This window comes from Oryctolagus cuniculus, chromosome 16 (assembly GCF_964237555.1).
Source record: "Oryctolagus cuniculus chromosome 16, mOryCun1.1, whole genome shotgun sequence".
NCBI classification, from domain to species: Eukaryota; Metazoa; Chordata; class Mammalia; order Lagomorpha; family Leporidae; genus Oryctolagus; species Oryctolagus cuniculus.
Window position 1 is genome coordinate 16,604,341 of NC_091447.1, and position 17,594 is coordinate 16,621,934.

Sequence of the window (17,594 nt, forward strand, 5' to 3'; positions counted from 1 at the left end):
ACATGGGAGACCAGGAGAAGCACCTGGCTCCTGGCTTTGGATCAGCATGGTGCGCCGGCTGTGGCAGCCATTGGAGGGTGAACCAACAAAAGGAAGACCTTTCTCTCTGTCTCTCTCTCTCTCACTGTCCACTCTGCCTGTCAAAAAAAAATAAATAAATAAAAAAAAGAAATCAAAGTTGCTGGAACTTAGGCAATTTTTTCCTGACTCATTGCTTCTTCAATGTGCTAATGCATCTTTTTATATAAAAGAGGCTAAGATGAGACTTGAGTTTGAAAGATGAAGACTCCAATTGCTAGGGATATGAATTATTCCAAAGGATGAAACACCCAATAGCATCTGATGACCTATGGTGATGGGGTGACACAGACAGCAGGTGCTGGTCATAGATGATGGGGATTGCACTGCTGAGAGACACCAGTCCTTGACCCCTGGGCTGCCTTTCTGGTCCAGGAGGCGCCAGGCCTGAGGGCATGTGCAAGTCAGCACTCAAAGACAGAGCAAGCTTGTTCTTTTTCCCAGCATCATCCCTCAAAACTCTATCCTTAAAGCAGCTACACAGCAAACTCATAGAATGACAAATACCCCAAACAGCACTCTGGCCTCAGAATCAGCCCTTAAGGCATTCAGATCTGGCTGAAAACCCCATGGAAAGCCTAGATACTGTGGCAAAAAAAAAAAAAATAATCTATGTGAAGGGTCTCTGTGAGTGAGATCCCAGAGGGGCCGTCAAAGAAGGATATATTTTCCTCTGAAGGAAGGAGAAGACTTTCATTTTGCTTATGGTCCTGTCTAAATACTGATGGAGTCTGTGGACTCAAGAGGCTTCCATAGCCTTAGCAGCTCATGACAAGAGCCTCGGATGATCACTGATGTCATAAATAAGAGTGTCAATTGTTAAATCAACAATAGGAGTCACTGTGCACTTGCTCCCCATGTGGGACCTCTGTCCTTAATGTGTTGTACTATGAGAATTAACTGTAAAACTAGTCTTTAAACAGTCCTTTATACTTTGTGTGTCTGTGTGGGGTGCAAACTGTTGAAATCTTTACTTAGTATAGAGTTGGTCTTCTGTATATAAAGATTAATTAAAAATGAATCTTAATGAAGAATGGGATGGGAGAGGGAGTAAGAGGTGGGACGGGAGTGGGGGTGGGAGGGCGGGTATGTGGGGAAGAACCGCTATATTCTTAAAGCTATACCTATGAAATTTGTATTCATTAAATAAAAGCTTTCTAAAAAAATAAAATAAAACTCTGTCCCTAGTCTCCTGGAAACCCATTAGTGGTAATAAAAAGGAAATTCTTTTTATTTTATCCTTTTTATAAACTCCATTGTGCTCAGACACTTATAAGCTCTTGGGTATAAACTAATTCAGTGTTTAGTCTCACATCACTGTTTAAATCATTAGGGCTATAATTCTGTTTTATGATTTATCTCAAGTTATATAGCTGGTACCTGAAGCACATTGAAAAAAATTAATTTTGATAGCTTAAGATAAAGTACCATTATTATTCTTCCCCATTTTACTGCAAATCATAAATTCACATATCCATGGCCTTCATTTACTATGGTTTACGACTAATTCATTTTAATTTTGTTCATATTTGATGAAAATTCACATTGTTCTTCCACTTACTGATTTGTAGTCAGGGCTCAGTTTGGTATGTTTGATGGAGAATCTCAGCTTCAGATATGGTAAGCAGCCCTAAGGCATGTTTAGGGCTAGTTAACAGTCACAGTCATGTTGTGATCTTCTGGCATAGCTCCCTCTCTCCCTTACCTTTATGAGGGCCTTTCCAAAGGCAAGGCCCCTCGGTTCTGCCAAGACAAGGGAGCTCACGTACACAACTGGCCTTCAGTGTCTGCAGGGTATACGCTTATGGATTCAACCAACCATAGTCTGAAAATATGTGGAAAAAGACCCTGCATCTGTACTGAACGCTAAGAGATTTTTTTCCATCTCATCATTTCCTCAACTATATAAACAACCACCTATTTCCATAGCATTTATGTTGTGTTAGGTACATCTCTAGTAATCTTGAAATGATTTAAAATACACAGTAGGATGTGCCTAGGCTATATGAAATACGACACTGTTTTATTTAAGGAACTTGAGCATTCTCAGGTCTGGATGCCCATGGCGGCTGGGGCGGGGGGTATGGAAGGGAGGGGGATCCTGGAGCCAATTCCCAGTGGATGCAGAGGACGACAGTATACAAATTAACGTGTTCTCTGGAAGAGCTCGCCTTCAAAGTTGGTCAACTCCTTGGTCAGTTATGGAAAGCTCTAGTTACTGGGGTTATGGGAAGGACATAACTGCCTGTGCCCCTGGTCCCAGCACAAAGATCACCTTGTTTCTCCTCTCCTTTTACCTCCAATGTCCTACACTCACATGGATGGCTGTGTCTTGGATGCACAAACCTCTGTTGAAAGTATGTGAGGCTTGGGTCATAAACAAATTATCCTGCTTTCTTTGGGAAAGGAAAACTTGGTCTTTCTGAGAGATCCTGGTATCAGTGCCAGTCCTGGTTTTAAGGACTTTCAGGCCTTGCTCACCCTTGATCTCCTCTACAACAACTCCATCATGGCTGTGTCCAAGAAGTTATGGCTCTTAAAGTTGCCGGGGCGGGGCGGGGAGGGGGGGCTCCAATTGAAAAGGAAACAAAGTTGCTAAGCCTTCGCTTGACAAGGCCGCTGAGCCTTCGCTGGAGTTTGCCGCACTTCCGCATCCCAGTGACTCAGTGTTTCCAACAATCCAAGATGGACCCCGGGGGTGGTACCTAGCCTTACAGAAGACTTCCGTATTCATGAACGATATGTGTCCTCGGCTGTGATAGGCCCTTGAGGGCGTGCCCGGCTCGTGTCCTGCCTTACCTTTCAGCTGGTTGGCTCAGTTCCCTTGTGCCCTGGACAGCCCCCTTTCTGTGTCTATAAAAGCTCTTCCCCTCCCAATAAAGTCGAGAATCTGGCTGCGGCCTGGGCGTTGACTGATCTCCCGGCTCTGGTGTGGTTCCTTTGCCGCTCGGCCCCTGAGCTCCCCAGGCTGGCCCTGAGGAGCTCTATCGGACCTGCTGCCCGGTGACGAGCAGCATAAAGTCATTTCCCATTGGCGTCACTTGAATCACTTGCTTTGCTTCCCCCAATCCAACCCCCAGCCCATCTTTCATTCTGAACCCTCGATAAAGAGCCAGGATCTCTCAAAAGATCTCATGCTTTTCCCAGAACTTCAGTCTCATGATCACTTCTGACTTTTAAGATCCTAGGTCTGGGAACAGTGTAGTGGCACAGAGGTTAAGCTACCCTTGGGACACCCATGTCCCACATTGGAGGGCCAGTTTGAGTCCTGGCTCCTGTGCTTTGGATCCAGCTTCCTGCTAATGTGCCTGGCAGGTGGCAGATGATGGCTCAAGTACTTGATTTCCTGACACTCACTTGGGAGACCTGGATGGAGTTCCTGGCTCCTGGCTTCAGTCTGGCCCAGACGTGGTTGTTTTAGGAATTTGGGGAGTGAACCAACGGTTGGAGGATGTCTCTTTCTCTTTGTTTCTCTGTGACTCTGCATTTCAAATAAATTATTTTAAAAAGTTTTTTAAAAAAGATTCCAGCAATCTCACTGTGCTTACCCAGTTTCTTTGGAACTGATCCAAATATGGAATCCAGCCTCGTCTTTCATTTACAGAAATCCCACCCACACCAGGCATATGTGTGTGGAAGATGTTATGAGAACTTGGGGAAACAGAACTTACAAGAAAGCAAAGCAAGCAACCAAATGTTGCACAATAGGTGGTCTTGAGGTTTTGTCATCTCTGCGGTTGGTTTCTTCGTCCTCTGCTTTGTCCATCCTCTTGGGTGTCATATTTCACCCACGGAGTACCATCAATTCAGTTTCCCAATGAAGACAGCTCTTTTCCTAAGAGGAACTCCAATACCAGGTTTTACGGTAATTCTTTTTCTCATCCTGTTACAAAATACTATGTGGACACATTATCTTCCTGTCTCTATCTTAAGTCTAGGAAGACAAAACCATTGTATTCAAATAACCTATAACCCTTGTGTCAAGAAGGGGACAGAATGAATACTGACCACCAGCTATGGGTCCAGCACGCTGCTAAATACTTTTTATACAATCATTTCATTAATTTCTGTACGTGAAATCAGAGTGATTATCTCCAGTTAACTAGTTTGGAAATCGAGGCTCAGAGGAATTAAATGATTTGCTTTGGGGCAATTGTTGAGCCTAGTGATTGGTGCCAGGCAGGATGCCTGTGATTGACATCTGGGTTGGATATCTGACTCTGGCTCTTGACTAAAGCTTCCTGCCACTGGTGTAGCTCAAGTAGTTGGGCTCTTGTCCTTCACGTGGGAGACCTGGCTTGAACTTCCAGCTCCTGGTTTTATCTCCTGCTCAGCCTAGGCCACTGTGGACATTTGGGGAGTGAGCTAGCAGATGGAAGTTTGCTCTTTATCACTCTCTGTACCTCTCAAAAAATATAAATTTTCAAAAATTCATGTTGTTTAGAATACAAACATAATACAGGGTAAAATGACTAGAATTCCATAATCCTTAAAGCTTGTAAAGGCTGCGGGACTCCTTGAGGTTGCTGTCTTCCCTTCTTGCCCCACCCCCACCCCAACCAAGCTCTTAGACTCTCTGCTGAGAATGAGTATGGTGAGGCGGAGAACCTGGGCAGTGACCCTGGTGGATGGGATCCAGATACATCTGCTGAGAAAGAGAAGTCTTAGAATTGAGAAGGCAGTGGGACCTCAGTCTGATTTTACCTTTCACTGTGAGCCGGTTCCTGGTTTTAATTGCTGTTTTATCTATATCTATCTCTCTATCCATCTATCTACCTACTTATATAATCTATTTATTTAAGAGGCAGAGAGAGAGTATGTGTGTAAATGAGAATGCTCTTGCTACTGGTTCATTCCCAAATGCCCTGCACCAGCTGGGTCTGGGCCAGGCTGAAGCCAGGAGCCAGGAACTCCATCCCGATCTCCTATGTGGGTGGCAGGAACCGAGTCCTTGAGCATTCCTTCAGCTGCTGCCTCCCAGTGTGTGCATCGTCAGCAATCTGGACTCAAAAGCAGAGCCAGGTCTCGAACCCAAGCCCTTTGATGGCATCTTCACTGCCAGGCCAGAGGCCCACCCCACCTTTGCTAACTTTATATTATGAAAAATGTCAAGGCTGGACCACAGAAATGGAGTAGTGCAATAAACTCCCCTCCACCCATCACCCTGCTTCAATAATTATCGATGTACACAGTCTTATTTTATCTACATCTACCCTACACACCATTCTGTTCTGAAGTAAATCTGAGGTTCCATTTTTTTTTTTTTTTGACAGGCAGAGTGGACAGGGAGAGAGTGAGACAGAGAGAAAGGTCTTCCTTTGCCGTTGGTTCACCCCCCAATGGCCGCCGCGGTTGGCACACCGCGCTGATCCAATGGCAGGAGCCAGGTGCTTCTCCTGGTCTCCCATGGGGTGCAGGGCCCAAGCACTTGGGCCATCCTCCACTGCAGTCCCTGGCCACAGCAGAGAGCTGGCCTGGAAGAGGGGCAACCGGGACAGAATCCGGCGCCCCGACCGGGACTAGAACCCGGTGTGCCGGCACCGCTAGGTGGAGGATTAGCCTATTGAGTCACGGCGCTGGCCGAGGTTCCATTTTCTAACCAGGTCTTCAACATGGCACCGAGATTTGCTTTTATGTCATTTAAAAGTACAATTAAAATTAAGGTCTTGGGGGCTGATGCTGTTGTGTAGCAGATAGAGCTGTTGCCTGCAGTGCCGGCATCCCATATGGGCTCTGGTTATCCTATATGGGCGCTGGTTTGAGTCCCAGCTGCTCCACTTCCGATCCAGCTCTCTGCTATGTCCTGGGAAAGCAGAAATGACTCAAATCCTTGGGCCCCTGCACCCATGTGGGAGACCCAGAGGAAGCTCCTGGCTCCTGGCTTTGGATCGGCGCAGCTCCAGCCGTTGCAGCCATCTAGGGAGCGAACCAGTGGATGGAAGACTTTTCTCTCTCTCTCTGCCTCTGCCTCTCTGTATCTCTGCCTTTCTAATGAATAAATAAATCTTTTTTTAAAAAATGTATTTATTTATTTGAAAGGCAGAGTTACACAGAGAGAAGGAGAGGCAGAGAGAGGTCCTCCATCCGCTGGTTCACTCCCCAAATGGCCGCAGTGGCAGGAGCTGCGCTGATCCGAAGCCATGAGCCAGGAGCTTCTTCTGGGTCTCCCACATGGGTGCAGGGGCCCAAAGACTTGGGCCATCTTCTACTGCTTTCCCAGGCCATAGCAGAGAACTGGATGGAAAGAGGAGCAGTTGGGACTTGAACCGGTGCCCATATGGGATGCCGGCACTACAAGAGGCGGCTTTACCCGCTGTGCCACAGTGTTGGACCCTAAATAAATCTTAAAAAAAAAATTAAGGTCTCAATGAATCATCTTCGTCAAAACCTGCTGCAGCAGGTACAAGCTCTCCTAAGCAAATGAGCGAGTGACACGGGAACCAAAAGCACATTCCGTCAGCCTTCCACTTTTCTCGTTTAGGTCACTGCTCCTACTTCCTCCAGAGGTGATTCATTTTTGAGCCAATCTGGTATGAGTCATGTCTTTTTATTTCTTAAAAGACTAGAGATGTATTTATATGTGTGCATATCCACAGGAATTGAAATAGTGCTAAAATGTAAAATGTTATGAGCCAAAACATTACCAGTGTTTTCTTGGGGCTGTGCAAACATGGGAAATTTTCAGTTTATTCTTTCCCATTAACTTATAATGATTAAAGATTTTTCAAAAAGTAATTAATTACTTTTATTATTAAGTAAATGAACAGAAATTTCATCATGAAAAATATACAAATCACGGCCGGCGCTGTGGCAAAGTGGGTAAAGCCACTGCCTGCCGTGCCGGCATTCCATATGGGTGCCGGTTCGAGTCCTGGCTGTTCCACTTCTGATCCAGCTCTCTGCTATGGCCTGGGAAAGCAGTAGAAGATGGCCTAAGTCTTTGGGCCCCTGTACCCATGTGGAAAACCCAAAAGAAGCTCCAGGCTCCTGGCTTCAGACTGGCTTAGCTCTGGTGGTTGTGGCCATTTGGGGAGTGAACCAGAGGATGGAAGACTTTTCTCTCTGTTTGTAACTCTACTTCTCAAATAAATAAAATCTTTTCCCAAAAAAATATGAATCACAAGGAAGCTTTTATGGAAAATAACATATTGAGTTCCTTATACAGGCTGAACTTGTCAGAAGAAATATGGAATGGGAAATTTCTTTTTATATTTTAAAAATATTTATTTGAAAGGCAGAGTGACACAGAGAAAGGGAAAGATGAGAGACAGATCTTCTATCTGCTGGTTGCACTTCCCAAATGACTGCGACAGCTGGGATTGGGCCATGCTATAGTCAGGAGCCTAGAACTCAATCTGAGTCTCTCATAGAATGGCAGGGGCCCAAACACTTGGGTCATCCCCTACTGCCTTCCCAGGCACATTAGCAGGGAGCTGAATTGGAAGTGGAGCAGCTGGGACTTGAACTGGTGCTCATATGGACTACAGGTGTCACAGATGGTGGCTTAACCCGCTGAGCTGCAATGTTGGCTCCTGTATTTATTTTTCTGGGTGGGGGGGAGGTGTTTTAATTAAGCAACACAAAGCACTAATAAATGACACATGTATGACATGAATATGCTAAATATCGTGATTTGGCCTTTACATATTATACACATGCAATGAGCTATCACACTGTACTCCATAAATGTGTATGATTGCTACATGTCATTTAAAAAGAAAAAAAATGAAAGACATAAATTAAAATTTGGAGCCCTTGAAGCTGCCCATAGAGGTGATTCTCTAGAATCCCACGATGCATCAGCGTCTGGCCTTGTGTGCTAAGGGAGCCAGAAACCACATCCAAGGTGTGACCCGGGCTTCTCAGGGTTGCTTTGGAGAGCAAGAAGCCATGCTGAAATGGAGCTTAGGAACGGAACCACTGCAAGTTGGCGGTTTTGTAGCTCTTGGGGGCAAAGGGTGAGGTATCTGAAACCAGAGCTCCTTGGGAGAAATCCAGACACATAGAGGGCCAATGGCTCCAGAAAGGAGACCTCACGGCGCAGCAAGGCCACCCCAGCCCACGCACCGACTTCTCTGAGCGCCCACCCTTGGCCCCAACAACCAGCCCCGCTCAGGAGTCCTACATGCTCCAACGTGGGGGGTCTCTCACTGTGACAGAGGATTACGTTCTAATGAGTTGTGATGTTCTCATTTATCTATCTAAAATGTGTGTGAAATAAAACTCCATTTTCTAATTTTTCTGCGAAAAACATATTTTATGTAGTTTAGAAAAGAAAAGAAAAATCTATTGGGCCTTGAAACCACTCCATCCCCCCATCTGCCGCTCACAAAATCTCCCTGTAAAAGCCGGGGCAGGGGCTGGTGCCCTGGCACAGCAGGTGATGCCACCACATGCAAAGCCGGCATCCCTTGTTGGAGCACCAGTTTGAGTCCTGGCTGCTCTGCTTCCCATCCAGCTCCCTGCTAACGCACCTGCGAAGGCAGCAGAAGATGGCCCAAGTACCTGGGTCCCTGCCACCTCTGTGCGAATCGCAGATGGAATTCCAGGCTCCTGGCTTCAGCCTGGCTGAGACTTTGCTATTTGTGGCCATTTGGGGAGTGAGGCAGCAGATGGGGGGTCTCTCTCTCTCTCTCTTTCTTGATCTCACTCTGTTTAGCTCTGCCTTTCAAATAAATAAATAGGTCCTAAGGAAAAAAGGCTGGGCATGAGATTAGGGCAGGGGAGGCAGGGGAGTTAGAATAGACTGATCGTGGGGCCAGCATTGCAGTAGAGTGGGGAAGGCTGTAGCCTGCAGCCATCATCCATATGGGTGCCAGCCTGGTCCTGGCTGCTCCGCTTCCAATCCAGCTCCCTGCTCATGGCCTGGGAAAGCAGTGGAAGACGGCCCAACTACCTGGGCCCCTCCCATCCATGTGGGAGATGCACAAGAGGCTCCTGGCCCCAGGTGGTTGGACCATCAGGGGAGTTAACCAGCAGATGGAAGATCTCGTTCTTTCTTGGTAATGTAACTCTGACTCTGATGAGGCAGTGGGTCTGGAAGCCTGTCTGAGGTTCTTCAGTCTTCAACGGTAGTCCTCAGGCTGGGCCATGGCAACAGCAAAGTGGACGACCAAATGTGTTTGTGTTCACCAAGAAACAGGATGGGATGTAAACAAAGACGCCCCCCCCGATAGAGTGTCTTAATCAACAGAGAAGTTCTTTGTATAGTTTTGTTCTGGTTTCACTCCAACAAGAGTTCAAAAGGTGTTCTGGGGCCAGTGTGGCAGCTGGATGCCATGGGCACATCACCTGTCTCAGTTTGTCCAACATGGGGAGGTTCTTGGTTCACACGACCTTTAATGCAGGAAGTAGGAGAGTCCTGGGCAAAATGGGACAAGTTGGTTGCTCTAGGTACTGGTTCCTAGGGTTCTATTTAGGTTGTTGGCTTGGCAGTGTGCTGCTTCCATCATTCTGCCCCTGAGCAGCCAGTAGGGAAGGGAGGAGGGGACTGGAAGTCTCAGCACTTTGCATTTAAAATCTCAGCCCAGCAGTGGGCATTTAGCTCAGCGGTTAAGGTGCCCCTTGGGAGGTCTACATTCCATGTCAAAGAGCCTGGTCTGGAGCTCCAGCTCCACTCCCAGCTGCAGCTTCCAGGGGGTGCACACCCTGGGAGGCAGCAGGTGATGACCAGGGACTTGCGTCCCTGCCATTCATGCAGGAGACCAGATGGAGCTCTGGGCTCTTGCCTTTGGTTGGTCCAGCTCTGGTCATTGCAGGCATTTGGGGAATGAACTGGCAGATCTGTCTCTTTCTGCTTTTCAAGTAAAATGAAAATGAAGACTCAATCCTGAAGCTGCACAGACCGCTTCTCCTTCATTATAATCCAGTTTCATGGCCAGGCTGAGCGGAGTCTGGGGAGTGTTGCTGTTAGCTGGATAACCGTGTACCCAGGCCACGCTCCTGTTAGATCGGATTAAGGGAGGACTAGCCATGGGGAGACCTGTGGGAAGCTGCCAGGGTGCTGAACAGACAGCGCGTCCCAGGGCCTCTGCACTCTACCATCTCCCTTCGAAGTGGTTATTTCTGCATCAGTGGCCATACTGGAACCATGTGCCTCTCCCCTAAGCCTCAGCTGGTGGACCAGCACTGTCCCTGTAACCCAAGTGTAGTCAACTCATAGTGACATCAGCAGCCAATGGGATGGCCTGACACAACAGATATGTTAAGCTGGTCAGATGCAGAAGCTGAGAGGAAACCACAGAGAAACCACAAAGAGAAGCCAGGAGGTGGAGAAAGGAAATTCAGATAAGAAAGTTGTTAGCAAGTACAGAAGCAAGGCCCTGTGTGGGGAGTAACCTGTCCTTGAGAAGGGAAAGATAATCGTGTTGGTAGATTATTGATCATCTTATTGATTCTTTGAGAGAGAAAAGATCATCTTATTAATAGGAGATCCTGAATGATCTTGCAGTTGCACACATACCTTCTTTGCAGTTCCCTGGGACAATGCTTTGTCTCGTGTGTTAAAGTCTCACCATTTACAAGGTGCTAGAAAGCATAGATCCTGACCTAGAAAGACTGAAATAATATTAAGAAATGATTGTTGGGGCCAGTGCTGTGGCACAGAGGGTTAAAGCCCTGGCCTGAAGCGCTGGCATCCCATATGGGTGCCAGTTCAAGGCTGCTCCTCTTCTGATCCAGCTCTCTGCTATGGCCTGGGAAAGCAGTAGAAGATGGCCCACATGCTTGGGCCCCTGCACCCACGTGGGAGACCCAGAAGAAGCTCCTGGCTCCTGGCTTCGGATCGGCGCAGCTCCGGCCATTGTGGCCATCTGGGGAGTGAACCAGAGGATGGAAGACCTCTCTTTCTGTCTCTACCTCTCCCTGTAACTCTGCCTTTCAAATAAATAAAATAAATCTTTAAAAAAAAGAGAAATGATTGCATTCCTCCTTTTACCATAAAGGGCTTTCAAGATTCATTTGGCCCATGGTCAACTGGTTTTAAGCATTGCAGCACCCCAGCCTTGGGCTCCCACTTCCTGTATTGTCAGCTCCTTCCTTCTGGTATCCCATAACTCCTCTACCCCACTGCTGTCTACAACTGATTGGAAATCACATCTCCCGCCGCCTCATTGTTCACATGCCATGGAATTCTTGCAAACGGCCAAGTCACTTCCACCGAAGAGGCACTTAGGGCAGGTTCTGCAATCTGAAGGCAAGCTCCACACTAGCACAGACCGGCACATGTTTGGTGCGCACGAGCATTCGCTACCTGAAGAATATATCTGCCCATTCTTCAAGTGCCAGAGTGGTAGCATTGAGAGAACTTTTAGGATAATCTGTCCATTCACTCTGGTGATGACATTGGCAGGAGGGGCGTGGCCCAGCCAAGCTCTCACCACCAACTGGAATCAGGTTTCCCAAGTCCAGCCAAGGGGGATTTTCTGTGCATGGAGCTGCCTGTGTCTGCTTCAAAGATAAGAGGAGGCCTTTGGAATTAAGATAACACGAGGCCAGCATTGTGGCATAGTGGGTTAAGCTGTCGCTTGCCACACTAACATCCCATATCAGAGTGCTGGTTTGAGTCCTGGCTGCTTTAGTTCCCATACAGTTTTCTGCTAATGTGCCTGGGACAACAGCGGATACTGGATACTGGCCCCTGCCATCCATGTAGGAAACCCAGATGGAGTTACTGGTTCCTGCCTTCTGCCTGATCAGCCCTGGCTGTTGTGGCCACTAGAGAGTGAGCTAGCAGATGGAAGCCCTCTCTCCTCTCTTTGCTTTTCAAATAAGTAAATAAAATTTTAAAAAATATTTATGTATTTATTTGAAAGTCAGAGTTACACAGAGAGAGAAGGAGAGGCAGAGAGGGAGGGAGGGAGAGAGGGAGGGAGGGAGAGAGAGAGAGAGAGGGAGAGGGAGGGGGAGAGGGAGGGGGAGAGAGAGAGAGAGAGAGAGAGAGAGTCTTCCATCCACTTGTTCACTCCCCAGTTGGCCACAACAGCCAAAGCTGTGCCAATCTGAAGCCAGGAGCCAGGAGCTTCTTTTGGGTCTCCCACACGGGTGCAGGGACCCAAGAACTTGGGTCATCTTCCACTGCTTTCCCAGGCCACAGCAGAGAGAGGGATCAGAAGTAGAGCAGCTGGGACTCAAACTGGTGCCCATATGGGATGCTTGCACTGCAGGTGGCAGCTTTACCCAGTATGCCGCAGCGCTGACCCTGTAAATAGATTTTAAAAAGATGAGAAAACTCGCACTTACACTGGGGCTAGAAAAGGCCACTGGGGCCATGCTGCATGTCACTGTGCAGCATTAGGAGCTGGGTTTGGAAACACGGCGGACACACAGCAGCACCCGCACAGTCACTGATGAGTTATGCCAGCTGGGTCGAGTGGCTTAACCTCTGGCTGTCAGTGAACTTTTCCGGCGAATGGAGGCTGCCTAATGCAACTTCACACTATAACTCAGAAGTGAGAAAAACACAGCTCTGTCATCTTGCCAAAAACTGATCTGAGTGGCTTCATGTGCCCTTCACTTATTGGTTAGCAAAATAAATAAATACATAAATAAATCAATAAATAAAGGTTTGGTTTTAAGATTTAGTTAGAAAGTAGTGTTGGGAGTGTGGGATGACAGCAGAGTGCTGGCAGTAGACAGTGGTGATGGTTGTACAGCAGCCTGAATATGCATAATACCACCAACCTGTGCACCTGGGAATGGCGACAGTGGTACAAATCAATGTCTATTTTTTTCGATGTAGTCTAATCTGATCACTTAGTCTGTTCTGGTCACGCTCAGGCACTTTTGGAGAGAGGACCTATCTCAGATTGTCTGGGCTTCTTCCTCCCTGGATTATGTGTGTGTGTGTGTGTGGTGCCAATTACCCTCAGGACATTAGCCAAATTTGATAATCACTGCTTATGTTGATTTATCTTCCCCGGTCTGATATCTGTTTAAATTATGGCAGTTAATAAGAAAGAGAGCTTGCTCTTAGCTCATGAAAACCTTTACAACAGTAGTGATACCACAAAGGACCGAAGAGTTTTTAAAGGGCATTGTTAATCATGATTCACCCTTGGTAAAACACACAGGCACTTAAATCATTTCACAAGTCCTATCCCGGCCAAGGCTTCCTGGAAAAGCCTCCGAAAGCTCAGCCATGAACTATTTTGGTGACTCTAAAGTCCAGGTGCTTGTTTTGGGGTTTTCCTGGGCCCCTCTCTTGCCCTGGGGATTACATTTTAAGAATTGTGCCCCCTACTGGTAATGGTACTTAGCATTTTCCTTTTCGCTGGTAGGACACAGAAATGTTGGGACCAAGACTATAGCGACTATTTGCCTTCTAAGTTCCTTTGTGTCTCAGTGTCTATCTCCAATCCCCATCCCTGGCGTGTTTCTTGCTTAAAAGAGCCTGGGTAAGAGTCTTGTTCTTGTCCCCTTATACAACCACATATACTCATCAACCCTGAAAAACAGACAAAGGTGGCCTTTTTCCAATGTTGTTTATTCAACTAGTACATGAGGGGAAGACACAAGTAACAAGAGCTTGTGGGGAGCTGGAGGGGCATGGGTAGAAGGATGGGATTTAAACAGAACATAACTGTACAAATGGTGCCATGGAACACATACAAAGATCCATGAAAACAAGAAGCTTCCCCCAAGAGGCAGAGGAGAAGGTAAAACTGCCACAAGTAAAACAGCCACTTCTGATCATTGCACGCCCCCGAACCAAAGTCTTCAGAAATGGTTTGCATTTTAGATGGTCGTGATTCGCAGATACTTATGTGCTACACATTTCCAACACAGAAAAACAAAGGCTAACACTGAGTACCAGATTAATACAATGCCAAGGAAAATAGAGCACATGAAAATAGCTATCATTTGGTAGCAAAAATAGATTTATGCGTGGTTAATATCAAAATTAAAGACCTTCAAATAAATTATGCCCATACACTGGAACTATCATTCCTAAGATCCTAAGAACAACTTATTGCTCCAACTCTTAACCTACAGGTCTGCAGAAATTCTACAATAACCAGAAGGCACAACACAACTTGCTGGACACATAGTAGGCCTACATCAAGATCCAATAGCCAAATAAAAACATCATTATTATTTTTCTTTTAGGCTTGTTGTTTTGAACAGGATAGTCATGAATCTGGAAAATACAGATGAAGAACAGTGCTTGAAGCCCAAGCGAAAGATTGGTTGGAAGTCAAGAAAAGGAGAACAGGAGAAAAGCAGCAGCCAGAGGAAGCAAATATTTGAAAAAATCCAGTTTGTGGCTTTCTCCCCCAGGGAGTCCCCCAGGAGTCAGTGAAGAGTGGGGTGGGGGGCTCTTGGGGCCCTGGGGATACTTGGAAGGTATCTGGTCTGCTGTCCTGAAGCGGACTCCCACCTGTTTAGCTAGTCCCAGAGTCAGCCTGGCTTCCGGGAGCGCAGGTGCATGGAGAAGCAGCACCGGACTCTCAGTGTTATCTCGGACCTGGAAAGCAGCAGGTGCTTCGGGGCCTGGGAGGGCGCTGGTCTGCTCCCGGCTGCACTGGAGCCTGTGGGCTCAAGCCCATCACACTCCCTGCATTTGGGCGCAGTCAGTCCGGGAGAAATGCAGCAGCTTGGTGGCCTGCACCAAGTCCCATTTCCAGGAGTATCTGTGAAATTCACCATTCATTTGGGATGAGATTAGCAGGAATCAAATCTAGGTTCAGACACGTATCTCGGATGCAGTGGTGATTGGCATTGCTTACTTCGTAGGTTCAAAGTCCAGAAAATTAAATTCTACCTCAAGTCTTCCCAAACAATGCCATGTTTCTGCTTTTTTCATTTGAAAATGATCTAACACCCTGGGAGCACACATTTGGTAGAAAAGTGCTTTTGAGTGAGAAAAGGGACTCAAGGAAAAGGAAGCCATTTCCCCTTCAGTGCAGATTTAAAATTCAAATATCAGGAAGTATCACCATGCTGTTTACCTTCAGAAAAGCCCCGGGGTTGAATGGTAGGCTTAAATTCATGTAGTTCTACATCCTCTTTTAATGCCCTTCAGCCCCATCTCAAAGAAGGTGACATACAAAGGTGGCCTTTGGTCCTGTCATCCTTGTGATTCCAAAGTAAAAAAAAAACACGATCAATTGAAATAACAGCCTCAGGACAATTAAGGAGTTTCCAAATACTGCGTGATGAAGCTTCCATTCGGGCGGTGTGTTTTGGTTATATATCGTCATGGTTTTCTCTTTTGAGCCAGCCGCTGAAGCAGGCCTATTTAACGGCCAATATTACTAAAATTCTACACTTCCCCTCACATTGGGAAACCAGATTTGTCTTCCCCTGGAGTACCCTTAAATCCACAGCTCGCTTCCTCTGATCTGTGAGCAGAATTTGGATCAATGCTTGAGAAGCAAAGAACAAAGCACATCCCGAAGAGTGTGTCATCTTGCTGCTTAGAGATGGAAATGATATGCATACTGTGTTCCTCTTGATGTCGCCATAAAATAGAATAAGCGAATCCAATATTTAATGAGTTGTCTTAAAATGCCAGTCACTTGCAGATTCCAACACGCTCCTGATCCACCAGAAACAACTCTCCATTTTGAAAATGCAACGCGGCTCAACTCATCATTTGGTGTGACGCTGGACATGCATCCTTGCCTTGGTGTTTGTTTATTCCTCGTCCATCCATTCTGCCTGTTCTGAAATTCTTTGCCACGCATAAAAATGTTTCCTGGAGAAATCACTTTGCCACACACGTGATATTCCATAGGATTGTCGTGGGAATTAAAGGCTTAACAAGTAGACTTTGGTTTTAATGTCATCTGGGCAGTAGTTGGAACTGCTGTGATAACACAATTCAGCTACTGCACAATTCATATTATTATCATTTAAAGTTTCCCCTTGTAGTAGTTATAATCTGTGTTATTTGAGACTGCTGCAAAGCTCACAAAAGAGTATAAGAATAAGAAGTATAGGAAAGGGATAAGACACAGTTTTATCAGAATACAACACAGATATCATCAAGTCTCGACATTTGTCTATAAGGCAGATGGTCAAACTTTTTATACAAGATCTAAAATACAGTGTTTATTAAGAGGTAGAAAATATCCAAACAGTATTTCAGAAAAACATGGTGGGTTGTTCAGAACAGCTAGTTATTTTGCTAAACTTTTTGAAAGTCAAACTGCTGTGTTGGAATGTGTGGTGTGTTTTATCCTAAACTGGGACATTCTATCCTCTGCAGAGATGGATACAGCCAACCAGGAGGGGGCAGAAAGCTAGGGAGTGCAGGGAAGCAGGAAAGTTTATCAGAAATTCAGCTCTTAGGAGGAACTTCCTCCTGCCTCCCTGGGACGTCGTTACGACACTGAATGCACAGAGATTTCTCTGGTTAACGACAATCGCGCTGAGCAGGAGGGCACAGCTCTATACACAAGGCGGCAGAACTATTGTGAAGAACACGTTCAAATGCTTCCCCTTGGAGAAGGTACCGTGTCTACCCTATAGAAAAAGGTACACTCCACTAGGTTCATGCCTTCCCCCAACCATTGACAACTTCTCCAGACTCCAGAACCATTAGAACTGTTCTGTGCAATCCAAGAGCCAGCTGAAGCAAACAGGTATCTCAGCTACCAAATTACACGCGGGCAGCTTAGGCATGGGTGCGCATCCTGGTATTCTTAGTTCTTAATGCACCTGGGAGAAGTTGACTTTCTTTCCCCTCCAACATAATCTTATAAGGCATCAATTTAATTTGAATTTTCCCTATCCTTTGGAAAATTAGTGTTAAAGCTTCTTTGTAACCCACACAGTAACATTCAATCTTTCATTTTTATTAAATAGTTTGTATATAAAAAAGAAATGTCAAGGTGTCCTACATTCATATCAACAAACCATGATAACATTTAAAATTACAAAGAAACCCACTGAAGAAGTATGTACTTAAATACAATGCTAAGCTAAGCACGAGTGGCCATTCTGGATAATATCTTTTAGATATGTAGACGGCTGTGTGCTGCTTCTGGAAGCAAACACAAGAGAAGCACACCTCCTTCTTCTGCCCTTTGTCACCACAAGACGGGATGGTCCAGTTTGGAAAAGCCAAGATCTTTTCTCAGTTCCAAATAGGTGCCGTTGCTCACCCAGGAGTCGTCACTGGATTTCCTGTGGGAGATGAAACAAGTTCTGGTAGATTCCTGAAAACATAGCCACACCCACTCTCTCAGTGCTGCCTCGCCTCCCATGTCTTCTGCACTCTCACTCTACCAAGTCTATCAGCTGCTCTTTGCAGGACAAGTTTGGGGGGAGAAGGGATTCCGCATTTTCTTTGTAAACAGTAGCATGATATTTCATTGCACGGATGGGCCACACTTTTACCTAACAGGTGTCCTACTGGTGGGCACTTGGGTTGTTTTGAAGCTACAGCTGTTGTAAATTAAGCATATGCTACTTTGCATGTGTGTGTGAATATAGCTCCATTAAAAACCACTACAACCCGTGCTGCTGGGTCAAACAATATGTGTGTTTGTGATTTTGAATGGTATTGCCAT

At 46.2% G+C, this 17,594-nt stretch overlaps 1 protein-coding gene across 8 annotated transcripts in view; it reads right to left on the minus strand.

Annotated features, from left to right (window-relative positions):
* Positions 1 to 13,542: 13,542 nt before the first annotated feature.
* Positions 13,543 to 17,594, minus strand: part of OSBPL3 (oxysterol binding protein like 3) — a 202,243-nt gene continuing 198,191 nt past the window's right edge. For all 8 annotated transcript variants that reach the window (XM_051852838.2, XM_051852843.2, XM_051852842.2 and 5 more), the window contains one exon: positions 13,543 to 17,208. In XM_051852838.2, coding sequence (XP_051708798.2) covers positions 17,112 to 17,208 — 97 coding nt within the window. In that variant the 3' untranslated portion in view covers positions 13,543 to 17,111. The remainder of the gene's footprint in view (positions 17,209 to 17,594) is intronic.